The sequence below is a fragment of the Trichosurus vulpecula genome, chromosome 7 (genome assembly GCF_011100635.1).
Source record: "Trichosurus vulpecula isolate mTriVul1 chromosome 7, mTriVul1.pri, whole genome shotgun sequence".
NCBI lineage: Eukaryota > Metazoa > Chordata > Mammalia > Diprotodontia > Phalangeridae > Trichosurus > Trichosurus vulpecula.
The window spans coordinates 196256082-196283354 of NC_050579.1; the positions used below are offsets into that span (position 1 = coordinate 196256082).

At 39.2% G+C, this 27273-nt stretch overlaps 1 protein-coding gene across 5 annotated transcripts in view; it reads left to right on the forward strand.

Moving 5' to 3' along the window:
- Window positions 1–24898, forward strand: part of HMGN3 (high mobility group nucleosomal binding domain 3) — a 77366-nt gene extending 52468 nt beyond the window's left edge. For 2 of the 5 annotated variants that reach the window (XM_036769397.1, XM_036769396.1), the window contains exons 4-7: window positions 17059–17088; window positions 21734–21781; window positions 23704–23817; window positions 23938–24383. In XM_036769397.1, the coding sequence (XP_036625292.1) occupies window positions 17059–17088; window positions 21734–21781; window positions 23704–23817; window positions 23938–24084 (339 nt within the window). In that variant the 3' untranslated portion in view covers window positions 24085–24383. The other 3 variants (XM_036769399.1, XM_036769400.1, XM_036769398.1) reach the window with 3 other exon arrangements.
- The last annotated feature ends 2375 nt before the right edge of the window (window positions 24899–27273 follow it).

Sequence of the window (27273 nt, forward strand, 5' to 3'; positions counted from 1 at the left end):
CCATAGTTCGGTAGAACACACTTCCTTCAGAGGTGGCTCGTTCCACTTTTAGACAGCTCTCATCATTAGGAAGTTTTTTCTTGACGTATCAAGCCTAAATTTACCTCATTTCAACATCCTCTCATTGCTCCTAATTCTGCCCTATGAAGTCAAACAGAACAAGGGCAATCCTTTTATGTGACAGCCTTTCAAATCTATTTTGCAAATGTTAAAAAAAAAAGGTCAAATTCAGTGACAAGACTATAAGGACTTTAGGACTAGTTCGAACCAGTATTATGTCTCTGATCATGGTCCTAAGAAGCATTTTTGGGAAAAGCAGGACAGTTCCCCTTCCATGCTGTTGCCTTCAGAGTTTATTAGGGTTTTTAAATAATCACATCCCCAAATTTAGTAAAAGAATGGTTAATCCTTTAATTTTCTTGAAAAAAAAGCTCAAAAAGTTAAGTCACCAGGCAGATCTCCAAAAGCAACATAAGATGACAGCATGAGCATTCCAAAAGGGGCAGCTGAGACTGAGGCTGTGTCTGCCTGTTATGAACAAGACTGTTTTGAAAAGTAGAAAATTCACTCAGAAAGCCATTTTTCGTCTACACAATGCCTAACAACTGGTTTCACTGTTTTTCTTTTTGTTCTGTTTGTGTGTGGTATGTTTTAATTCCTTGAATTGACCAATTGTTATGGCATTGAATACAGTCTTTGGCTATAAATGGGGAGATCTTCCATCATGAATTCCTTGAGATTTGAATAGTGGCATTGCTAGAATAAGTATATTCCCAGTGACCTTCATAATAATTCTCCTTAAACACAGATGATCTCAATTTGGCTCCAAATGCAGCTCCAAGAATTAAAAGCTATTGGGGTCCCATACTGTCATGACTTCTCTTCATCTACTACGATTAGCTAGCTAACACATCTTAAATGCTTACTATATGCCAGGCACTGTGCCAAGCACTAGGGATATCAAGAAAGGCCAAAAAAAACCAACCCAAAAAACAAAACAAAACAAAAAAGTCTATGCTCCAAAGGAGCTCACAGTCTAATGGAGACAGAAGGTATTGTCAAAGCTATCTAATTTTTGCTGACCTTGTGAAAGATTCATCACAGCTAAATCGTCTTAGTGTTCTTTGTACCCAGAGATGACTGTCACCTCAGCAGTGCAGCCTGGCACACAGACCCCTCTGGAGAGTACTCACAGGACAAGGAAAATACACCATGTGTAAGGAGAGGCACAGAGGAATATCCAAGTCTCAGAGCTATACTACTCCATTGTGATGAAGTCCCTCACCTCCCCTCTCTCTAATTACCATCAGGTTTTGCACACACAGTATAACGAAGATTAGTTTTGTTTGGGGTTTTTCCCACATTTTTCTTCTTTTCTAATGAACAAAAATATATTTTCTCTCCTTCCTTCCTTTCTCTCCCCCAGTCTATTAAAAAGAAAAAAAGAAAAGAAAAATGAAAGTCTTATAACAAATATCTCGTTCTGCACTGAGTTCATTCCCTCTCTTTCAAGAGGTGGGTAGCATGTGCCATCATCAGCCCTCTGAAATTGTGGTTGGTCGTTGTATTGATCAGAATTCTTAAAGTCCTTCAAAGTTGAAGGCTAGTTTTGAAACTCTAGCAATAGAAACCCTGCTTCTTCTCCCTGCATTTTTGTACTAGCTGAAAGAAACTTCAGCCTGGGAAGAGAGGATGGTGCCCTCACTCCTTAGGCCTCAGCTCCCACCTCCAAAAGCTCAGCTGTAAAGGTTTTCTACTGTTCTGACAAGAACAACATACATTTCAAATTTTACCTAGAAGCAAATAGAAAATCAGCCCATATCCAGAATCTGAAATTAGATGTGGTCTAGTTCACCTCCCAATCTATGGATAAGTTCCTACAATCCATATTAACCAGACCCAGTTATAACAAATACTATAAAAATGTTTTTTTAAAAATCTATGATTTTTATCTATAAAATCTATAATATTTTTATCTATAAAAATCTATAAAATGTTAAAATGTCCACATCCCATTGAACGTTTGGTGTATTTTAATTGACACCTCTAACAGTCAAATTATAATACTATGAAAGATTATGAACACCCTGGGATGTTTATCACAATGAGGTTTGACTTGTATCTTCCTTTTGTGACTAACAAACACACTGAAAATATGAGTCCATATATTAAGCACCATCTGAGGTAGCTTTGAGGGTAACCTCCAGTAGACTTCATCCTAACATCAAGTAATCAACAACTAGTTACTCAGAATGGTGTCTGTATCTAGCACCTTGCTGTGTGGTTATAAAAGTCATAAGTAATAATGGCTCCATCTTAACTGTCTAGAAGAACCAAAATTTAAGAATACCTCAAAGGCTCAATTAAATTTTTGCATTAATCGATGTACTTGGTCCTTCTAGTGTTTTAACCTGTCCTCAGGGCTTTCTTGATCTAAGAAGTTGTTGGTGACAGACAAAAACCATACCTTCCCCCAACCCTGCCTTTTCAGAATATTAGAAATATTTGATTAGCAGTAGGGAGAAATTCTACCTAAGTTAATTTACCTATTCAGTTTCATACTACCAAAAAATTAATTTATAGAGCTAGAAAAAACAGTAACAAAATTTATCTGGAAGAACAAAAGGTCAAGAATATCAAAGGAATCAGTAAAAAAAAAAAGTTAAGGTAGGTAGCCTAGCAGTTCCAGATTTTAAGCTATATTACAAAGTGGTAATCATTAAACAGTGTGGTACTGGCTAAGAAACAGAGTGGTGGATGAGTAGAATAGATTAGGTATACAATATACAATAGTAAATAACCATACTAATCTAGTGTTTGATAAGTCCAAAGATCCAAGCTTTGGGGGTAAGAATGCAACATTTGACAAAAATTTGCTGGGAATATTGGAAAATAATTTGACAGACACTAGATATAAACCAACATCTCCCACTGTGTATCAAGATAAGGTTGAATGATTTAGACATAAAGGATGATATCATCAGTAAATAAATAGAACATGGGAAAATGTACCTGTCATATCAATGGATAAGAGAAGAGTTTATAACCAAACAAGAGATAGTGAGGATTACAGGAAGTAAAATAGATCATTTTGATTACATTAAGTTAAAAGGGTTTTGCATAAACAAAGTTAATGCACCCAGAATTAGAAGGAAAACAGGAAACTGGGAAAAAATGTTTGTAGCAAGTTTCTCTGATAAAGGCCTCATTTCTCAAATATGTAGGGCACTGAGCCAAATAAGAACCATTCCCCAGTTGATGAATGGTCAAAGAATATAGACAGGCAGTTTTCAGAAGAAGAAATCAAAACTAGCAATAGGCATATGAAAAAATTCTTTAAATTAGTACTGCTTAAAGAAATGCAAAGTAGACAACTCTAAGACACCACCCTACACCTGCCAGATTGGCTGACATGACAGAAAAGGAAAATAATAAATGATGGAGGGATTGTCAAAAAATTGGGACACTAATGCACACTGTTGGTAGAGTTGTGAACTAATCCAGCCATTCTGGAGAGCAATTTGGAACTATACCCAAAGGTCTATAAGACTGTGCATACCCTTTGACCCAGCAATACTATTTCTAGGTCTGTATCCCAAAGAGATAAAAGAAAAGGGAAAGGGACCTATTTGTTGGGTTTTTTATTTAAAATTTTTTTTTTAGTTTTCAACATTCACTTTTATAAGATTTTGAGTTCCATGTTGTTTCTCCCTTCCTTCCCTCCCCATTCCCAGATGTCATACAATCTGAAATAGACTATACATGTACAATCATATTAAACATTAGTCATGTTGTAAAAGAAGAATCAGAACAAAAGGGAAAAACTATGAGGAAAAAAGAGAGAGAAAATAGTATGCCTCGATCTACATTCAGACTCCATAGTTCTTTCTTTGGATGTGGATAGCATATTCCGTCTTGAGTCTTTTGGAATCGTCTTAGATTATTGTATTGCTGAGAAGAGCTAAGGCTGTCAGAGTTAGTTATCACACAATATTGCTATTACGGTGTACAATGTTCTCCTGGTTCTGCTCACTTCACTCAGCATCAGTTCACATAAGTCTTTCCAGAAAAGGACCTATTTGTACAAAAATATTTATAGCAGATCTTTTTGTGGTGGCAAAGAATTGGAAATTGAGGGGATGCCTATCAATTGGAGAATCTCTGAACAAGTTTGTGGTATATGATTTGCTGGAATACTGTTGTGTTGTAAGAAATGATGAAGAGGATGATTTCAGAAAAACCTGGACTTACATGAACTGATACAGAGTGAAATGAGCAGAACCTGGAGAACATTGTGTGCAGTTATAGCAATGTTATAAGGATGATCAACTGTGAAAGACTTAGCTACTTTGATCAATTCGATAATTCAAGATGAAAAATGCTGTCCCTCTCTAGAGAGAACTGATAAACTCTGCGTGCAGATTGAAGTATAATTTTTTAACTTTATATTTTTTGCTTTTTTTACAACATGTTTAGTATGGAAATATATTCTATATGATTTCACATGTATAATAGATATATTGCCTTATGAATAAGTGGTGGTGGGGCTGGAAGGGGTGAAAGAATTCTGAACTCAAATTTTTTTAAAAAATGGATATTCAAAATAAACATATAAATTTAATTTTTTTTTAAAAAATCTAATGTTAAGAAAAGGAAAAATCATACCTGGTTATTGTATTTCATATCTGTCAGATAATCCAGTTATTTATAAGATTAGACTTGAAAGGGACTTTACAAATGATCAAATCCAACCCCTACATTTTATAGATGAGGTAACTTGAGTCCCAAAGAAGTAAGATGACTTGCCCAAAGTCACATACACAGGAAGTGGAGAATCAGTATTTGAACCCAGGTCCTCTGATTCCGAATCCTGATCCCACTGAACCATGCAATTTCCTAAAGTTGCCTTAGCTTTCAAAGACTAGAGCTTTTCAGGGGACAGATTTTCAAGAAGGTATCCATCCATCTGTCTACCATATACATGCACACATACACCTGCTGGCTATAAACCAAAGGCTTATCACAGTCTCCAGCATTTGCATATTGAAGGAAGTTCCCACATGATGATTATGAAAAGAAAGGTGATAAGACATTCTTTTCTGAAGAAGAAAGGTAGATCTCAGGAATTTTGAGCAGGGGCAAAAAAATTTTTCTTTAGTAGTTGCAAGGTTAGCTTTTTAGATAACAGATTGGCTTAGGTACAATCAACTTAAAATGCTTTCTCATTTTCATGTCCCAGACCTTTTTTATATTTTGAAATTCTTCTGATATCCTTAAATTTTCAGAAGCTAGTAAGCTCATCGGAGCAGTAGAAGTCAGGCTCTGTAGAAAAATGCTTCAATGTGAACATTTCTCCTCTAGAGCCCATGCAAGAGTCTCTTACATTATCTTCCAATATAGCTTGTCCGTTGTGTTACTTAGAGAGGTGACAAGGACAGCAGGTTTTACAGTTTATTAATGTGTTTTCACCTAATGGATCTTCAATCTAGGTAAGATCAGATAGGTAACATAAGAAACAATGAATATGAGGAATTCAATTAAATTCAACAGATAATTTATTATTAAATACCTTCTATGTCAGACACTGTCCTCCAAAGACAAAAGTGAAACCATCTTTTACCCTTGTGGAATTCTTCTGAGAGGAACAACACGTGTATAGATTAATAAATTCAAAGTAATTGGTATGTGGGGAGAAGCACTAACTTTTAAGAGTATCCGGAATTCAAAGGAATATGGGAATACTTGTATTACAGAGTACAGAGTGTACAGAGTGAAGAAAGCAGAACCAAGAGAATAATATGCAAAATTCCTCTAATAATGTAAATGATAACGCCTGTTGAAATATGATGGAGAAATGACGAGGAAACACCTTCCTTCTCAGTAGAAATGTGGAACTATGGGTGTAAAGTGTGATATACTTATCAAATGCATTGGCTGTTTAAATTAAAAATAAAAGAATAAAATAAATAAAATTTCAACTGTTTTTGGTTGAAATTTGTTGGAAATGTTGGTATAAAGAATAATTTATTGGGGGAGGGGATGGCTTATTAAGAGAAAATGAGTGTGGTTTAAAAATGAAAGGCATTAATGAAAGTATTTTGAAAGGACTAGATGGCTGACAGGAAAGAGTTAAGAATGATGGTGGAAATGTTGAGCTCTTTTGCTAGCTCTTAAGACCTTACAGTACTCCAAAATCCACATTTGTACCTAAAATTATAAAAGCTTGCTGTTATTAGGCTTGTTTAATCGCATTTCTATTTTGCATAAAGATGGAAACTTTTCATCTCATGTGGTACCTATCGCCCTTAGTTATAGCTCTATAACTTAGATATTGAATTCATCCAATGTAGTCTATGTGAAGCTATTGATCACACAATAATTTCAGCTTATCGTTACATTACTATTATTAACTCAGTCTATGACTGTCAGAGAGCTTCATAAGTTCATCATCCAGAATCTTTCCTGGTTCTCTACTTGCTGTTGGAGTCAATTTATGTGGTTCAGTTTAACTTGAGCATTCATTTCAATTTTGTGCATATTCACTGCTTTCTGCTTCTCAATAACCACTAGCCTTTCCTTACTAGATTGTAGGCTCCTTGAGGAACAGAGAACATGTTTTTGAAAAAAAAAAAGTTTGTATCACTAGCATCTACCACATTGTCATGTACAAGTAGATGTTCAGAGCATCTTTCTCCATCTTAAAAGACAGGAAATGACCCATTACAGATGTGCACATTACTCCTGAATCAGCTTTCTGATTATAGTCAGATCCTCAATGTGTTAAAACAAAGATAAAAATTAATTTAAAAAACCTAGAAGAATAGATATTAGAAAAAGCATATGGCTGGTAAATAAAATAGTTTTAAACAAGCTATCGATGCTAGAATATGGGAAAGAATGCAAGCAACAGGGGCAGCTAGGCGGCGCAGTGAGTATACTGAGCACCGGCCCTGGAGTCAGGAGGACCCGAGCTCAAATCCGGCCTCAGACACTTGCCACGTTTACTAGCTGTGTGACCTTGGGCAAGTCACTTAACCCCAGTTGCCCTGCCTTCCCCCCTCAAAAAAACGAAACAAAACAAAGAGTGTAAGGAACGAATATCAACACCAGTTATAATATCATATCTGTGTTTAACTGATTTAATTCAGTTGCCATGACAAGGAGACCAAAAGATCTTAAAAACTGCCTTAGTCAGCAAACACTTGACTAGTTTGGCAAGCAGAAAAATATGAAAAGAAGGAAATAAAGCATTTATTAAGCACCTACTAGGTGCCAGGCACTGAGCTAAGCACTTTACAAATATTATCTTGTTTGATCCTCACAACAAGGACAGGAGGAATGGAGAAATATAATCTCCTTTGTCAAATCTTACAGAGAAGGGTGGTGGAAGAGTATGCTTAGTGTTACTTCATAAAACAATTATAAACCATGGAGGGAAAAACCAATTTAAAGAAAGCTTACTTAGCATGAGACCCAACTAAGCAGAGTCATCCCAAGGTCATTTAAAGATAAAATAGAAAGAAGAACAACAAGTAAACAAAAGGTAGCAAAGATCTGCAAAGATTTTTATAATAAACTTTTAACACTGTCAAGGACAATGGAGCTGCCAAACATGAATTCTAACATCTCTATCCCTGATGTGCTTATAGAGAGGTAGCAATGGAACTGTAGGGGACAAAGTTGGGAAAAGCGAGTGGACTAAATTAAGGGTACACAGAAAAGAACTAGGCTGGAGGTAACAAAATGGTGAACCGTGAAGAGATTGATTTTCAAGGTCTTTGTTATACTCCCTATGTCCCCTCCTCCCAAAGGTGATCGAGAGAGTATGTTAATAGATTTAGCACTAGAAGGGACCTTAAAAACCAGCCATCTAGTCCAACTCCCTCATTTTATAGATGAAGAAACTTAATATCCAAAGAGGTCATATGACTTTTCCAAGGTCATACAGATAGGAAACGGCAGGACTAGGATTTGAACCAAGAGGGTCTTGGTTCCAAATCCACTTTACCCTGTTCTACTGTCTGCCTACCTGCCTATTTTATCATCTGCATAAATGTTTTAGAGAATAATCTACCCTTGCATGAAGGGCATCCTTGATGAGAGTATTAGAAGGGAAGAGGAAGCTTTTCTCAACTAATGTTCCACTGTAGATTCCATAGGATTGTAGTTCTAGACCTGAAAGACATTTAGGCCAACCCCCTTATTTTAGAGATGAGGGAGATTAAATTACATGACCATGGTCATTTATGCAGTAAGCATCAAAGATGTCTTTACTGTGGCATAATTAACTAAAAAGTATAGAGAGACGAGGTCCTACTGGGCTTATTATTTGTTGACTATAAAAAACAAAAATGTGATTTAATGGAGTAAAATGTTTTCTACAGGACTCTCCCCCTACTAGGTACCTCCTATGAATACATTAAAATCACACAAGATTTCTCGAAAGATCTAAGAGGATTACCTTGTCTGATCACTCTTTGATCACTAATATTAGGCATATGATAAAACCAAGAGACATCACCATTGTGTGAAAGATCCAACCTAGAATCCAAGTCAAAGAGGGAATCTCTGTAGATGATGAGATCCTACAGATTTTTTTTCGTGAATAAAATTTCAATGCCTCCTGGATGAGATCCATAACTTCTCAAAAAGAGTTTTGGCCTACTGTCCACCTAGGAAGAAAAAACAAATGGATCGAGGATGTATATTGTTCAGATTATGCCATGACCTTTGCCAGTCTATAGAGAGCTTGCCCATCAATGGGTTTGTATGTTTGTAACTCTGTAAGAATGGGTATATGTGCATACACAAATGGTCATTGCAAATAGACAAGACAGTGAATTGCAATTGAACGTAAGAGTATCCTGGATGGCTTTTGAGAAATTCCAAAGTTCTTTTAATGACCCCAAACTTCTTGAAACAAAGGAGTTTTATTCAAATCAGTCATCTTCTGCTGTGATTTTTGGCTGAGACACAAGGCTCTACAGTCTGGAGAATTGAAACATGGGTGTCATTGAGAACATGAAATAAATAGCTTCTCACCTGAGTTCCAGACCCATGTTACCAACTGCCTATTGGATGTTTCAAACTAAATGCTCTGTAGACATAGCAAGCTCAGGATCTCCAAAGCAGATTTTCTCATTTCTCTCCTCAAACCCATCCTTCTTTGTAAATACACTGTTAGTGTGGGGGGCATTACTATCCTCCCAGCTACCCCCAGGTTTGCAAACTTAGAGTCACTGTTCACTTCTCACTCTTACTTCTCCTGTATATATATATACCAGAACTTGTTTCAATCTCCATAACGTCCCTTGAATAGATACACTTCTCTTCATGCACACAGACACCACTATCATTCAGGTCTTCCTTTCCTATCACCCATGCTACGTCTTCTGTCTAGTCTCTGGACAACAAGTTTCTCCCCATCGAAACTGGATGTCCTATAAGCATCTCAAATTCAGCATATGCAAACTAGAACTCCTCTTTCCCCCATACTGTGCTTCTTCTCAACTTTTCTGTTGCTCTCTGGGGTACCACCATCCCTTCAGTCACTAGATTTGCTACCTTCGTGCCAAAAAAAATCACTTTCCTTCACTCTACATGTCTAATCATTTACCCAATCTTGTCATTTCTGTCTTCGCAACGTCACTTTTTTGTCTCATTCTCTCCACTCACAGTCTTCTCCCTAGTTCAGGCCCTAATCTCCTCTCTTTGGATTACTGCAATAACCTTCTCCTTAGTCTCCCCTCTTGAAATATCTCCCTTCTCCAATCCATCCTCCTCCCAGGTACCAAAGTGATTTTCCTAAAGCAGAGTTCTGTCCCTGCCACTCTCCCCACATATTCAATAAAATACACCAACTCTTTTATTTATCAAATAAAAATTCCTTTTGACACTTGAAGCTCTTCACAGCCTAGCTCCACGCGATCTTTCCAGTCTTATATATCGCTCCTTTCCATGCATTCTCTGATTGAGCCATACTGCCTTATTTGCTGTTTCTCATGTACAACACTCCATCTTCCCTCTCTGGACCATTCCACTGACTGTCTCCATTCATAGAAGACATGTCACTCCTCACTTTCATCTCTTGGAATCGCTTGTTTCCTCTGAGACTTACCTCAAACACCACCTTTTACATAAATCTTTAAATGATTCCTCCCAATGACGCCTACCCTTCCCAAACTATCTTCCTTCAGGATTCTGCTCAAATTCTGCCACCTTTAGCAGGAGGACATTCCCAGCCCTCCCTGCACTCTTCCACCAGCTACTAGTGCCTTCCCCTCTGAGGTTGCCTTATAGAATCTATTCTATGTGTACCTTTTCTATTCCTTTACGTGTACGTGTTGTCATCATCTCCTCCTCATCCTCCTTCTCCAAAAGCTGAGACAATTTACTTTTCATCCTCCTCCACCTCCTTTATTTCCTCAAAAAGCTGAGACAATTTACTTTTGTCCTGTGCACTTTTGATTTTTGACTTCTTGAAATATAGCTCTGAAAAGCATGCTTTTAAAAAAAGCCTATTGTGTTTAAATGCAGCTACGTGACTAGGCCTTTAAACACAAATCATTCTGGCTTTCATTGAATGTCCAGTAATAAGTCCAGCCCAAACCTCTATGGCACATTGTTTAGGTATTGGATTAAAATGGGTGTAAATAACAATTGTTTTCAATTCTGGCCAGAAGCTCTGAGGGTCCTCCCCACCCAGGTTGATATTTGAGAGATGGTAGATTGGGCCACGTTTTTGTCTCAATTCTTACCTAGCCTGTAGTCATCAAATGGGCATGGCCTCAGACAGACAGACCTGGGAAAAACCTTAATTTAAAAAGGCCAAAGTCACCTATTGCCTCCTGGGCCACAGCCAGTCATCTTGACCTTTGTCTTGCCGCTGGTCTCCAATGACTCTGGGTGGGCTGAGGACTTTGAGCAGCTCTGCTTCTCTCAACGCCAACTCTCTCACAAGTCAAGACATCACAATCATTGGTCCTTTTTGAGAATGAAGGATGAACAACAATACGGACAGAGACTTTTCATATTTACTTTGTATCCTCAGGGTTTAGTGCAGTGGATACAGTGCACATAGTAGGCACTTAATAAATGCTTGTTGATTGATCAAATAGGCTGTAACTCACTATGGGAATCCCACTATTGGTGAAACATTCCTTTCTCCTCTTAGCAAATATAGAACCTCTGGCATTTAAAATTCTTTGTGACCTGACCCTTTCCTATCTTTCCCATCTTCTTACACCGTACTCCCACACACACTCTGCAAATTATCTATATTAACCTACTTGCAATTTCCTGCACTATACTCCATCTCTAGACCTTGCTCTGGCTGTCCCCCATGCCTGAAATGCCCTCCCCCTCACCTCCACCTCCCAGGTTCCCTGCTTCCTTCAGGATGCTGCTTAAATCACACTTTCTACAGGAAGCCTTTCCTGGTCTCCCCAGCCCCTCCCCAGTTGCTGATCCCTTCCCCTTTCAGGTTACTTTCATATCCTCTTTATAGATTTTGTAAATAACTAGATATTTATGTTATCTCCCTCACTAGAATGTGTTTAATTTTACTCTTGTTATGTTTTTTAGAATGGAGACATACAGCCCCACTCCTAGTTGATGTGTGTTCTTATGGATTCTTCCTCTCTAGTAAGATTTTGTCTTTGGGTGGCATCCTCCTTTGCAGTGTTTTAATGGTGGCCAAGAATTGTCTTATTTTCCTTTCTTTGTATCACTAGCATTTGGCCCAGTGCCCAGCACGTAGTAGGCACTTAATAAATATTTATTGACTGACTATAGGTATGAAATGTTGTGTATGGTTGTTTTTTTTTTTAATTTTTAAATTTTATTTTTGGAGGGGGGAGGCAAGGCAATCAGGGTTAGGTGACTTACCCAAAGTCACACAACTAGTAAGTGTTAAGTGCCTGAGTCCAGATTTGAACTCAAGTCCTCGTGACTCCAGAGCCGGTGACCACCTAGCTGCCCTTGCATGTGTTGCTAAGACATGGCCACTGTCTTTCTTTTTCTTACTTGTATTAAACACCTACCATGTACCAGGATCTGTGCTAAGTGCTGGGGATATGAAGAAAGGTAAAAGACAGTTTTTACTGTGTCATCTAAGGTACTGGTCTAAGCTGTATCTTTCGCATCAGCTTTATATTTTCCCCAGCAGTTTTTACTCTTAGAGAGCTATTCCTTAGGCAGCTATGTGATGCAGTGGATGGAACGCTGGACCTGGAGTCAAGGAGACCTGAGTTCAAATTTGTCCCTGGATACTTAGTAACTGTGTGACCCTGAAGATACTTCACTTCTATCTTTGTCAGTTTCCTCAGCTGTAAAATAGGGATAATAATAGCCTACTACCTCCCAGGATATTGATGAAGATCAAATGAGATAATATTTGTAAAGTGCTGACATAGAATAGGGACTTAATAAATTAAGTGCCTTAATAAATAAGCATCAATAAATGCTCATTTCCTTTCCTCTTGTGGTTTCTGTTCTTCAGTTTATCAAATATGTTCTGTAGTTTCTGCTTCTTTTATGTAGTCTTAATCTTTTTTAAAGTTTCGTTTAAAACCAGTATCAAATCATTTTGATAATTTCTGATTTATAATAGTTTGACATTTTGCAATGCTAGGCCTCCTTCTCATTATTTTTCTTGAGATTCTTGACCTTTAGTTCCTCCAAATGAATTTTAGCATGATTTTATCTAGTTCTATACAGTACCCTCTTGACAATTTGATTGATATCGCACTAAATCCGTGGGTTAATTTACATAGTATCACCATTTTTATTATATCCTTATGGCCCAACCATGAATAATGACCATTACTCCAATGATTTCTCTTCTTTTATTTTGCAAAGGGTGTTTTGTTTGTAGAATTACATGACTGATTTGTAAATAGCATGTCTGTTATTTACGTGTGCTTTTGAAGATGCTTAGTGGCACAGGAGAACTATTTTCTTAAGTGGCTTTAATATTCTCCCTGGCAGCCTGTTTATTATATTAATTTGTACTATTCATAAAGAAAGTATTTGCTGTATGAAGATAAACCTCCCTGTCTAAATAAGCACAAAATCAAAATGAATGGAGTATGAATTTTAGGCTGGACTGAGTCGATGGTTATTGATTGGATGGTCTTGGTGAGCACCGTCCCTCTACCAAAGCAGAAAAGCCACTGTCGTGTAACTTATAGTCTTAGAGGGTTGCTTAAGGTACTGAAATCTTTAGTTCTTTGCTCAGGGTCACATAGCCAGTGTCACTGATGAAACTTTAACCCAGGTCTTCTTGACTATGAGGCCTACTCTCTGTCTCCTTTACTTTGTTGCCTCTCATTCTAACCTCCCTGTTCAAATGAGGAGAAATTCCACAGTAGAAGAGTGTGACTGCATGATATTAATTAATGACTTCAACTTTGAAGTTGAAGACATTTTAAATCAACTCAACAGACATGTATTAAGCATCTTATGTTATAAGTCATTTGGGGTACAGAGGCAAAAAATGAAACAGTCCTAAGAACCTTATAATTTACATGAATAACACAATCTATACCTAGAAAGTAAATACAGTACAAAGTAATTTCAAGATGGAGAGAGTGCTAACATTTGGAAGAATCAAACAATCTTAGTAGGTATTAATGAAGTGCACCTACTATGTGCCAAGCACTATGCTAGGCACTAGGGTTATAATAGGAGTGAAACCTCAATACCTTCATGTTTATCTGAAAGTGTATACAAGATAGATGCTTGCTGATTTGAGGTGATCAGCAAAGCTATATTTATGTAGAAGGTAGTGCTTGAACTCACCCTTAAGGGAAACTAGAGATTCTAAGAGACAGGGATGAAGAGGTGATACATTCCAGGCCTGAGGGACACATTATGCAGAGGCATAATGGTTTTTCAGGTATAAAGAATAGTAAGAAGACCAGTTCAGCTGGAACAAAGAATGTGTTTTGAAAGGAGTGGTATGTAATAAAGCCTGAAAGGTAGTTTGAGGCCAGATTGTGAAGGACTTTAGTTTGTAATTGATATTAGAAATAAATACGGAGCCATTGGAATTTATTGAGTAGAGGAGTGATGTGGTTAGGTGTGGGCATTAGGAAAATCACTGGCAGCTGTGTCTAGAATAAATTGGAATAGAGAGAGCCAATGAGGTCACCTAAAGAACCATGACACAAAAAACCCTGAGAGGAGAGAGTAACCAGGAGGAGAGGTGGTCAGGAATGCCAGATGCATCAGAAACATTAAGTAGGATGAAGATTGAGAAAAATCTGTCAGACTTGGCCATTAGAAAATCATTGGTGACTTTGGAAAGGGTAGTTTCTGTTATGGTCAAGTGAGGAGCTAGATTACAGAAGGTCAAGAAATAAAGAAAAGGAGAGGAGGTGGAGGCAACTGGTTACCAGTATAGATAATTTTTTTCTAGAGATTTAGCTGTGAAGGGAATGATAAAGGACGAAAACTTGAGAGAATAGGATGTAGTGAGAGGTTTTTGAGAATGGGGGAGACTTGGGTGTGCTTGTAGGCTGTGGGGAAGGAGTTTATAGATAATGAGACATTGAGTATTTGAGAGAGCAGGAATGAGGGATAATGTCAAGGGATTCTGAGACATGGAGAAGAAAGAACTCACATCAAATGGCCTCTTGTTTTCTCAGTGAAGGACAAGATGAGGTCTTGTACTCTGAGAATGGGGTGAAGGGATACTGTGTGTGGGTAGTTTAAGGAGAGGAGAGAAGAGGAGACTTCATGAAGGAAGTAGCTGTAGAGCTTAACCTTAAAAGGAAGCTAGGTATTTTAGCTGTTCTGAGAGGCCAAAGAGAGAAAGGAGTGAATTCCAGAAATGGGGGCCAGCAGATACAAAGGCATAGAGTAGGGTACCCTTCCCTGCACCTTACCCTCATCACATTCCTTTGCCAACCATTCCCTTTGGAGTTGTATTACCATGGTTCCCCCTCTATGGGGCCTCATCCCTCCCATTCTCCAGAGTAGTAAAGGCTCTTTCAAGGTTGAACTGTATCATCTCCTTGCAGAACTATACCAAAATATACTATTATCTGTACTTCTGCCACCCTCACCCACCCACCCACCCAACTGAATTTGCCTCAGGCAAGAATTCTCACAATACGTATGGCTCTGCACCGAAAGGAAGTAATATGAAATTTCTGGAAATTTGAGTGGCAGCCAGATTGTGGAAGGCTTTAAATGGGAGGCTAAGGAGTTTATATTTTATCCTATGGCCAATAGAGAGCCACTGAAAATGTTTGAATTGGTAAGTAATATGTCAGTTCAACCTGCAACTGGTTAACTTCTTAAAGACAAACTGCAACTTTAAAAACAAAACAAATGCTTGGCATCCTTATCAGTTCTCTTCTGTAATAGCACAGTAACAAAAAGGGAAATTGCATCTCATCTGGACCTCTACAAATATTTGCATTTGTTTCTAAATGAAACAAGTTTGTTCATGTATTAACTGAAGTTAGTTACTTTTGAAGAAATAGAATGACAATGGAGAGCTGTTTTTTAATCTTATTTTATTGATGTTTTTATTTTTATATCATGTTCATTTCTAAATATATTTCCTCCCACACAGTGAGCTTATCCCTTGTAACAAAAATTTTTTAAAGAAAAGGGGAAAAAAAGTCATTTAGCCAAACAAATCAATACATCAATCCTATGTGGCAATATATGCAATATTCCACACCCATTATCTCCCACCTCTGCAAAGAAGGGAGGGAGATGAGAGCTAGTTTTTGTAAAAGTACCGCAGCTTGTCTTGCACTGTTCTCCCGGAAGTTTCAATCATAGTTTATGGCAAAACATTAAATTTCTCTTTTTTTCTTTTTCTTTCCCTAACTTTTCCCTAAGTTGAGAGAACCAAACCTGTTTCTTCTAGCAATACATTGTGTGCCATTTTTCATACTTGCTTTTGAATTATTTCTGATATAAGTAAGGGCAAACAAAGTGGGACTTTTTACTGTTTTTTTTTTCTTTTGGAGTGCTTCTCAGCACTAAGGCAATCAAGTGCCTTTGATTGAGTCTTGCTAGGTGTGAAGCCCCAGGCCCACAGCCTTTTGCATTGGGGCTCACTCATTGGAAGAGTGTTGGTGTGGACCATTAAGGAGCCCTCCCCCCAGCTTTGAAAAACCTAGATGTTGGTGCTTCTCTCTCTGGTAACTGTATGTATAGCCTTGTTCAGACAGCTAGAAGCCTATCTGTTGATTTGGATTATTTTCTCTATTTGTATTTGCTCTGAAGTTCAGGGTGCTGGCTTTCCCCCCTGAACTAAGTGAATGATATATGTATGTTTGATTAAACTGAGATTGTTAGCCTCTTAAAGTTGCTTTCCTTAGAAAAGCATAGCAAAGAACCTGTGCTAGCAGCCCTCCTGTGTGCTGGTGGTAGTGGTTTTGTTGTTGGCCTTACACAGCCACAATAGCTGCAAGTAACATTGTTGTTGTAATATATGAAGAACTTGAAGCTTTTAAAATTCTAAAAGAGACTCTTTACATCAGTAGCTCTGCTTGGTTGGACTCTGTGGAAAATAATGCCCCTGTGTTGCCCTCAGACCCCTCCCCCTACTCTGATCCTTCTTCCTCTAACTTCCTTTTGTACCTTGTCTTCTTCTCCCATTGGACTAGAAGTTCCTTGCGTGCTCGTACTTTCTTTTCCTTATTTTTAACTCCATTGCTTAGTACAATGCCTAGCACATAGTAGGTACTTAATAAATGTTTACTGGATTATTGAATTATTTGACATTGTGTGATAGACAGATATCGGAGTCAGGGGACCTTGTTTACTCTCTGTGTGACCTTGGCCAACTCTCTTACCTGCTTTGAACTTTAATTTCCTCATCAACAAAATGGAGATCATAATACTTTCCCTATCTACCTCAAAAAGTTGGTGTTATAGAAACATTATAGAGCACTATACAAATGTAGGTTTTTTTATTATAACTAATCACACAAAAAAGACATCTGAAAGTAAGAATTAGTGGAATTTTTTTGGTTTTGGTTTTTTGTTCTGATTTGATATAATACAACTCAAATATTTATGTTCTCTTTCTAGCCCACAAGACGGTCTGCAAGATTGTCAGCTGTAAGTATTTTATAAAGCCCCTTGGGGTAGTCCCTGTGGGCACATGGTCCCCCATTCCAGAGCAAGTCAGTGACGTTGCTGTTGAAAGGAATGGTAAGGTGATGTTTCCCTTGCTCCCTTTTCTCTGTTTTAAAATAACTGGTGTCACAACTATTCAGTCATGTTTCACCGGTGCCGCCAATCAATCAATCCGTAAACGTTTATTAAGCACCTACTATGTGCCAGGCACTATGCCAAGTGCTGAGGATACAAAAAGAGGCAAAGGATGGTCCCTGCCCTCGAGGTGCTTACAATTTAATGGAGCAATCTAAAACAGCTTCACTGTATCAGAGGCACCAATGAAATGTGACAGTATAGACTTGTACAAGATAATTGAATCACAAATGCAAAAGAAATATATTAGGTATTCTCTTGGCATCTGGGTCCTGTTTAATGATGTGGTATCTTTGGCAGGAAGTCTGGCTCTCTGTCTTTCCCTGATTAAGACGTGGAAAGATTGGTAATCTTCTGTGTTGGGAGGAATTGTAGGAGTGGTCTGGAGTGCCTCACCCAGCTTGAAAGGCTTGGTGACAAGTAGGGCTCCCACTACCCCACCTAGACACACATCCCAACGTGCACCAGATGGGAGAGAAAGACTGGCCTTACCTGGGGAGGGAAGCCCATGGCGGGAGAACACTACTGCTCTCATTGGGGCCGGCGGTCTGATCCTGCTAACTCATTCTCTCCTACTTTCACTTCAGTTTCAGTGTCATTCCTACCACTAGACCCCAGAATTGGCCTCAGGCAGAGGTTGGAAGAGCCAGATCTAAAATGGAGCTTGAGCAGGGTAGATAGAGTAGTGGGAAGGGCCTAGATTCTAGGATTGCTTTGCCTAACTAGCTGTGTGACTTTGGACAGGTCATTTGAACACTATGGACTTCAGAGCTCCTCTGGGCAGCCCAGCTGTATAGGAGGTCAGGGGCTCTTAGCCTGGGGGCCTGTAAACTGTTTTTAAAAAATATTTTGCTAACTGTATTTCAATATAATTGGTTTCCTGTGTAATCTTTAAGTATTCTATGCATTTAACAGCATTCTGAGAAGGGGTCTGTATGCTTCACCAGAATGCTAAAGGGGTCTCTAACACAAAAAGGTTAAGAACCTCTAGACCAGGTGATTTCTAAGGTTCCTTACAGCTCTTTTATACTATACTGAGTATAGTATACTGGGACAGGAGTGGGGAACCTGCATTCTCAAGGTCACATGTGGCCCTCTAGGTCCTCAAGTGCAGCCCTTTGACTAAATCCAAACTTCAGGGAACAAATTCCCTTAATAAAAGGATTTGTTCTGTAAAACTTGGACTCAGTCAAAAGGCCACACCCAAGGACCTAGAAGGCCACATGTGGCCTCTAGGCTGCAGGTTCTCTACTCCTGGTCAGGGAGGACCCTTGAAATAGTATAGACCAGTGGCAGACAAGAGGGATCGTGAATGGCAAGGGGTACAGAAGACTCCCCAGTGCTGGGGTTTATGCTGATTTTGACCCTCTAGGGCTTTCACACTGAGGGGCACATACCTATTACAGCAGGGCCTATAGTAGGAGGTAGGCACCAAATCAGAAAGTGGTATCAGGACCAAATTGAAAATGCAGTTAGGGTGTAAATTAGAGAATCCTCTGTGTGTCTCACATTAACCAGCCACTCTGAAAAGGAGTGAGATGCAACCAAGCATAATGCATAGAGGACTGGCCTTAGAGGTTAGAAAGTGTCGGGTTTGAGTCCTGCTTCTGACTGGTTGTGTAATCTCGACCTCTTTTTAACACAGGCAGACTATAAGTTGCTTGTCTGCAGTGGAGGGAGCAGTTTCCACACTAGAAATTCTATCAATAGAAAAAAAAATCATGGACCTGCACCCTACCCCCCTAAAAATGATGAAAGAAAATGAGTTTTCGAAGAACCATTAGAGAAAGCAAAATGAAGGCTAGGGAAAAGGGAGGAGGTTGAAGTGTGGAATAACAGGAGAAGGGCAGGTTTTCTCTAACAGTCATTGCACTGCATTGCGTTATTCCTGACCTCCTGGTGGGTGAGGGAGGAGGCCCAGTGCATAATTTTCCCCTTTTTCTCACACCTTTAGCAAAGGCTCAAAAAGTGAAGTTTGTATTATCTTTAGATTTTAACAACAGATAACACAGCAAGCTATTCTATTCAGTGACTCCATAGCTAGTTTTGCCTGTAGATTTTTCTGTCTTATTTTAAGTAAATAAATAATGAGGCTTTTGGTGACTAGGAATCAGTAGCACATGCACATACTCGCACATACATGAGTGCAAAGGCACATGCCCCTTCCTTTCCCTGAGATATAACAATCCATGCCATACTTGGGCAGAACTTCATTTCTGGGGTCACCAGGATCACATATGGAATCAGAGGGTCACCTTTGTGCATTCCCATTGAGTTGACCTTTGAAAGCTAAGGGCAGGCATGATGTCATTTACAGAAAATAATAGAGCTGATGAGTTAACTGTATCTGGAGTCCATAGTATAAAGACTTGGGAGCCCCTTCCCATTCTGACTTACCATTTTGCCTTTGGGGACAGGTGTATGGGATCGCAGATTTAGAACTGGGAAGGGACCTGAGAGGCCTTGAGACCAGTTCTTCCTGGCTCTTTGTTCCACACTCTCCACTACACCCATTCTGCCTCCGCAGGCTTGAGGCTTGGGGTCTTTGATGAAAATATTCCTGGGTCTCCAAGGCTTATTCTTTGGCTGGTAGAACACTTTAGAAATCTGAGCTCTTCTAAACTTGAATTATCTATAGTTTCACTGTATACTTTGGACAATGAAACCAGATGGGTACCTGAAATCCATATTGCCTGGAAGTGTTTGGAGAGGGGCATAAATACTTTTACACATAACATGATATGACAGTATTACATTATATATTTGTATATATTTATTATATGTTTTTATTATACAGATGAAGAAGCTGATGGACCCAGAGGGGCTCTGAGGTCCATAGATAACCTGCTTGAGATTGCACAGTTAGTTAGTCAGAGCAGTATCAGAGTCCAGGACCCTTTCAGCTACCCTGCCCAATCCCTCTCTGGGGTTTGGCCCTCCCGACCTCCACCTGAGGCCAGTTCTGGAGTATAGTGGCAGGATCGATTTTCATATCATATTCTTTCATAGCCAACTTCCTTGCTTTCGTTACTGCAGAGAATTAGGGGTTGAAAATCTCATCATCCTGCCTCATGACCTCAGTATGCCTGTTTTGTCTCTAAGCTAAAAAGGCATCTGGGGAGGCCGGGCCCCCTGTCTGTTGGATGGGAGCGCCTCCTTGGAAGAAGGCGGGGCAGCAGAACTAGCAGGTGTTTATTTATGGAAATAGACCTGTAAAATACTAGAAGAGAAAGGAAAGCAAAGTGAGCTTGTGTTACTGCTTCCCTTCAGTGAGATTTTTCTTGACTCTCTTAATTTAGGGGTAGGAAATTAATTAACAAGAAATGGTGTTGGCACAATTGGTGGGGTACAGTGCAGGTTGTCTCCTGTTCTGTACCTCATAGCCTTAAGTTGTCTGGGACACAGCCAAGGTAAGTGACTTGTTTAGGGTCACAGAGCCAGTATGTGTCAGAGGCTGGACTTGAACTCCTAGATGTCCTGGACTCCAGCTGCTGCTGCTAATAACAATGATGATAATAATGATTATTATTATATAACATTTTAAGGTTTGTCGAGTGCTTTTTACATGTTATCTCATAGCAACCCTAGGAGGTAGATTTTCTTATCATTCCTACTTTACAGATGAGAAAACTGAGGCAGACAGAGGTTAAGTGACTTGCCCAGGGTAACACAGCAGCATCTGAGAGAGGATTTGAACTCAGGTCTTCCTGACTCCTAGTCCAGTGCTCTATCATGATGCCACCTAGCTGTGTATTTGCTATACCCTGCTGCCTCTCATGTTAGTACAATAATATCCTAGAGCTGTACCGTCATCAGGTGGGGCTTCCTGTCTGCCTGTGGTAGAGACAGGGATTGGATAGTTGTGAAAGATTCCACCCAACCTGAACCGCTATTTCAGGCCACCTAAATTGGGATGAGTGTATGATGCTATTTGGAAATAATTTTGAAATACTTCATAAGCTACCTTCTTTCTTCCTGGTTAGGCTTTGCTTAAGATTTCATGGGTCATAGATAAGTCTAACCTACCTTGAATTGGACATTTTAAGTATCTGTGACATCACACTTACTGATGTGCTCTGATAAAAAGAACTATAGAGAAACTCTAAGATAGCAATATTAGACATGTACTCAAAGAAGTATCCTGCTTTGGTGCTAGGGTTGTTAACTTTTACATCTCACTTGAAATGCATTTAATTGGAGTCCAAAATAACAATGGTTTTCAAGGTCTTTCTAATATGCCTCCTACTCAGAATAGGACAAAACACTTTAAAGATGAATCAGATTTCTGCTGAGCCTGGTTTGGGCCACTCTGGTTAGAGGAGACCTGTTCCATATGAAACAGGTGTTTGGAGTACTGAGACTTAAGAACTATCACATTACAGACCTTAGGGAGTCAAAGAATGTGTCATCTACTTTTGTGCACTACAGTGGCAAAAAGATTCAGTGTTTGATTTTTTTTTAAGTATTTGCATGATTAAAAATGTCTTTGCAGAAACCCGCGCCACCAAAACCTGAACCAAAACCAAGAAAAACCACTAAGGTAAGAAGTGCACTTTTTTTCCCCTCTTGGGTGGTAGTGGTGGGGTATTTTTAAATAAATGCATAAATAATAATCCTCTCTCTAACTCAATTTCCTGGGAAAGGTCAGGCTGAATGGTTGCTAAATGAACTAGCTAGAACACTGTCATTGCTGATTAGATACATCCTCAAAAAATTAATATGTGTAGTTTGTGGTCTACAAAGAGGGCATTTTTCTCTTAAGTAAAGTGGAAACAGGAGGGCTGACTATGCTCTTGGGCATCTAGCTTTGCCAAGGCAGGTGCTCTGAGAGCCATTCTGGCAGAGGACCTAGTTTAAATATGCTTCATTTCAAACCTAGAGGAGCTGAATGGTCTCTGAGGTTGCTGTTGGCAACAGGCTGGATGACCCAAGGGTCACATTGCCTCACATGTAACTGATAGGATATAAACCTATCCAGGTGTGTGAGCCCCAAAAGGCCTTTTTGCTCTATGCCAATCCTAACCTTCAATGTTGGCTCAAAGTTTGGCGTTTTGCTGTGTGGTTGTTTGATTTTTCCCAAGTTTGGTATAGTAGGGAAAGCACTGGTGTTTAGAGTCAAAACACTTCCCATCTGAATCCTCGGTTCTGCTATTTATTGCCTGTATGACCTTGGACCAATTCCTGAGCATGAGTTCTCTGAAAAATGAGGGGGTTGGTACTAGATGATCTCTGAGGTCCCTTCCTGCTCTGAATGCTTGTGATCTCGTGAGTTGTCTCTGTCCCAGAGTTCCAGGCGAATTTTTGAAGCAGCAAAAATTCATTCCTGGTGCTTGATCTTAAAAATAGCATCTTTTCACCTGAATTCTTAAATCCAGCCCCTTGCTGCCTGCCTCACATTTCACCCTTTAATTGAAATTAATGGCTGTACCAACTGTGGTGACCCTTCTCTCTAACTGCTCCCTAAGCCATCTTTCCAAATGTTGTTTTCTATCAAATCTCCAGGCCTACAGCGAGGCAGTTGGCACAGTTCAATGCCTTGACCCTTTTGTCAGACATTGGATGTTCTTCTTGCTAAGTAGCATTCACTCCTAGCATCAGTGGGATACACTCTCCACCAAGGAGAGCAAGTAAATGAGCAAAATCATTGGCCTTTCAGAAAAAAAAGGAAAAGTATTTCTGATAAGCCAAGCTCCAGTGGATTTTCTAAGCAGTGATTTATTGGGTAGAGGCATTGTGGGATTGTGGATAGAATGCTAGCCCTGGAGTTACAAAGACCTATGTTCACATCTTATCTCTGACACTAATTGTGTGACCTTGGGTAGATCACTTGGGCCTCAAGCAACTACCTGGGAGGTATTAATCAAATTATATTTTGCAGTCATTCCCTAAGCACCTACTAGTATTGGGCATTGTGCTAGTTACTGTGAATATAAAAGCAAAAACAAACCATTTCCTACCTTGGGGGAAGAGGAAGGAAAAAAAAAGTATTTTTTTTTTACTTATGAGTAAAAAGAAGGGTAGAAAAAATAAACAATACAAAGTAATTTCAAGGTGAGGCAGCACAAGTAGGGGAGTCAGGAAAGACTTCTGGAAGGGGTCTGAGCTTGAAGGAGAACTAGAGATCCTAAGAGGCGGAAGTGAGGGCAATAATCCAGATATGAAGGAACAAACCAAGTCGGATATGGATTAGTGTGTGTGCCAGTGGAGAGAGTTCCCACACTGGGAGGGAAAATCACAGCCCCTTTTAGTGCATTTTAGCTATGGAGCCCAGGGTTACAGGGCTGTTTGTTTGTTTTAATCTAGTGAAAGGCTTTCATTGGATATTAATAAGCAACAGTCATGACAGCCACCTCATAAAAGCCTTCACAGCTATCGGTTTTTGAGGACATTCATCGGTCCTAGCGAATGTCCCATCGCTTCTAATGACTCCGTATCTCCCTGTGCTCTGATCCTCTCTGTTAGAAGGAACCTGGAACAAAGGCTAACAAAGGTGCGAAGGGGAAGAAGGATGAGAAGCAGGAATCTGGAAAGGAAGGTACTACACCGTCTGAAAATGGTGAAACTAAAGCCGAAGAGGTACTTTCTGTCAATGCCTCCCGCCGATTGACTCAGTGCATTTTCAAATTGATTCGGGAATCCGAGCCATTGATAGCATGTTCATAATGTTTCTCTTTATTGCCCGTGATGTTATTGCAGATTCGCATCTATCGCTCAACTGTTAGTGTTTCAACATCCCGAGGTGCCCCACCCAGCACACTGTCAGTAAAGGGGCAGATTGAAACAGTCAAAGTTAAGGGTACGGTAGAGAATGTCTGCCTGTGTGCAGTGGCTAGAATCAGATAGTAGTGTGCTGCTTTTCATTATGAACAGTGGAAGCTTGCAGGTAAGGAAGGCTTCTGTGGCTTTCTGAAAAGCAGAGACTGATAAACAAAGAGAAGTGTGTTTGCGGGTATGTATGCCTGTCTTGTCTGTGGAGCACCTACAATGGACATAGGCTTTGCAGTGGAGCTGCTTAAGGAGGGATGCTTTAAAAAAAAAAAAAAGCCAACGTTGTGTCGGTGGGGTGGCTGGCTATCTGTCTGGGGTATGAGACTGGTTAGTAACGGCCTTCTTCTTTTTTTGTTTTTTTTTTTCCTTTCCTTTCCACAGGCACGGAAAACTGAATCTGTAGGTGACAAGGGAGAATGAATTATCACGAAAATTGGGGGTGGATTTTATGTACCTCTCGGGACAACTTTTAAAAGATATTTTTATCAAGTATTTTGTAAATGCTAATTTTCTAGGACTATGATAGGCAGCATATTAAAAAATGTATATCGATGAATATTTTCCCTTCTCATAACAATGCTTTTTGGAAGCCCCCCATCACTCCCCCTGACCCCCGAAGTAATATGAACATCAGTTGAATATTGGAAGCCGTGTGTAAAATTGGATCAGCATTCCACGCACTTGCTTTGAAAATTAGTCCTGTGCAGACGGTGGTGTTTTTACTGTGCATATTTGAATTTTTCATGCAGTTTTTCTAGAGCAATAATCAGTGGTGCTTTTGTACTTAGGTTTTATGTGATTTTAATGAAACATGGATACTTGTGGCCACCTGCTGACTATTTTTGGTTCTTTTAATGGTTTAAAATAAAAGGTTTTCTTGCCTGCAAAATTTCAGCTTTTCAGTGTGCTGTCTCTAAATTTAGAGAGTGTCTTGTTTCTATTTTAATTGTTGCAGAAGATATTAGATGTTCTAGGAATTTCTGTGATCTCTGCACTGACATTGCCTCTAATGAGTAAAATAGTTTCCATTATTGATTTGTTGGGTTTCTAAAAATGACTTCTTTTGTGCTGAAAATCACTTCCAGGTATAAATACAAAAGAATAATGGTGAAAATGAGTGCACTAGAACAGGCAATGGCCAGCCTAGATACAAATCAGTAAAACATTTCGGAAAGAAGTTACTTATGTTGTGACCTGGAGCAATTTAGGAGATCTATTAGGCTGGATAAGCAAGGGCTCATCCATGAAGGCCCCCTGGAAAATCTGCCACAGTCAGCACTATGGCCATAGAGTCTAGAGACTGGGAGTGTAACCAGCACCTTGAAGCTTCGTTTCTGGAATCTATATAAATAAAGAAAAGAGAGATTTTGCTATTGCTGTTTTTAAGGTGGCAAAGACCAAAACCAAACATGTGCTTTTTGTCTGGCTATATAAATTAATGATAGAGGACAAAATTATTTTAGTTTTTTTTTTATCAATTATATCAAATCATATCAAATTGTATCAAAACAAGCTAAGAAAAAAATCCCATTCTCATTTTCAGACATCTTTTTGTGACTAGGCATAATAATTATTCATAATAATAATAAAAACTCACATTAACAACAAATATGAGGTACATGCTACATATATGGTGATCACTATTTTTAGATGAGGACGCTGAGCCTAGTGGCAGTTAAATGATTTGCCCAAGGTCACACAATTAGTAACCCAAGTTCTCCAACTCCAGGTCAGTGAGAAGAGATGGTGTCTCTTAGAGGACTGTTTATTTGACTGATCTCAAAGGATAAAGGGCCCCTTCAAAAATTGAGGGGGAGGGGTTGGTTGGTTGGGTTTTTTTTGGTGGGGTTAGGTAGTGTCTCAGAATCTAAACATTTTCCTCTGGCCCAAGCCCCCATTGGCTTCAAGCTATCAAGTGGTGAAATATTTAAAGGATCCAATTTCATCCACAGCATAATTCATTGCCCCTCCAAGCCATTGTAGACAGTCTTGGTAAGTTACTGTGGCCAGAAAGATTTGTTACGTGGTGTTTGAACGTCTAAGGATGAATGGTCCCAAACTTAACTAGTCTGGCCTTTGGGCAGTAGATGATACACGGTCTCTCACTGGGTCTTAGTTAAAGCCTTGCCAGTATGGAAGGACCCATCACTGTGCCTTACTGATGAAGCCTTGAAGAACTTAGAGTCTATCTCCATGACACAGTGAGGTCTACACTAAGAGTTAGAAGTGCTTTAAATACACATACACACAAACATACCCTGCCCCGAAACTCCACCCCCCATCTCTCAGATACTAAATGGATGTCATCAATTCATCGATTCCCTTCAACAGTGGTAGATTCCAAACTATCCATAAACTCCCCGTCCTGTGCAGCTCTTGTACAGGTCCTTCCATAGAAGGTCCACCCAACATGCTGAAGGCCCTTTCTTACTTTCTTCTTACATCATGAATGTACCAGTAAAGCACTCTGGTTGCCCGTTGGTCATCCCATTAGGCATATGTGTTAAAGACACTTTTCATCCCAAAGAAAAGTTCCCAATATGGATGGTGTTAATTGTGATCATTGGTAATATTGGTAAAAATTAGCTTACCAAGCATGTGACATTCAAAAGTGCTGTGTGTAATTTCACAGATATTTTTATCTACACTCAGAATCTCACATGAACAAAGCTTTAAGGCTGGTAATATTAACACTAAAATCTCATTTGATCCTTAAAACTTTGTAAAGTAGATTCTATCATTCGCATTTTACATAGGAGAAAATTGAGGCTCGGAGAGGTAACAGTTAAGTGTTAACAGGTAAGTGTTGCCTGAGATTGAATTTGAACCCAGGTCTTCCATACCATTTTTACCATGCTCATTCCTCACAAATAACTTGCTTTAAAAAAAAAAACCCACAGATTACTCTTTTTTAAAAACAGCTAGATTGCATAGTACATAAAGTACTGGACCTGGAGACAGGAAGACCTGAGTTCAAATTCGGCCTCAGACTCTTACTAGGTGTGTTATTCGGGGCAAGTCACTTAACCTCTGTTTGCCTCAGTTTCCTCAACTGTAAAATAAAGATGATAATAGCACCTACCTCCCAGGTTGTTTTGAATGAGTTTTCAGTGAGATAACTTTTGAAAAGCACAGTGCAAGCTTTAAAGCTTAAAAACTATATAAATACTAGCTATTTTGGTATATTCATATGAGGATTGCCTGAGAAAGGGATACCACACAGTGTTTTCTACCCAAAATAGCCCTTCATCCCCAAGTGGGCTT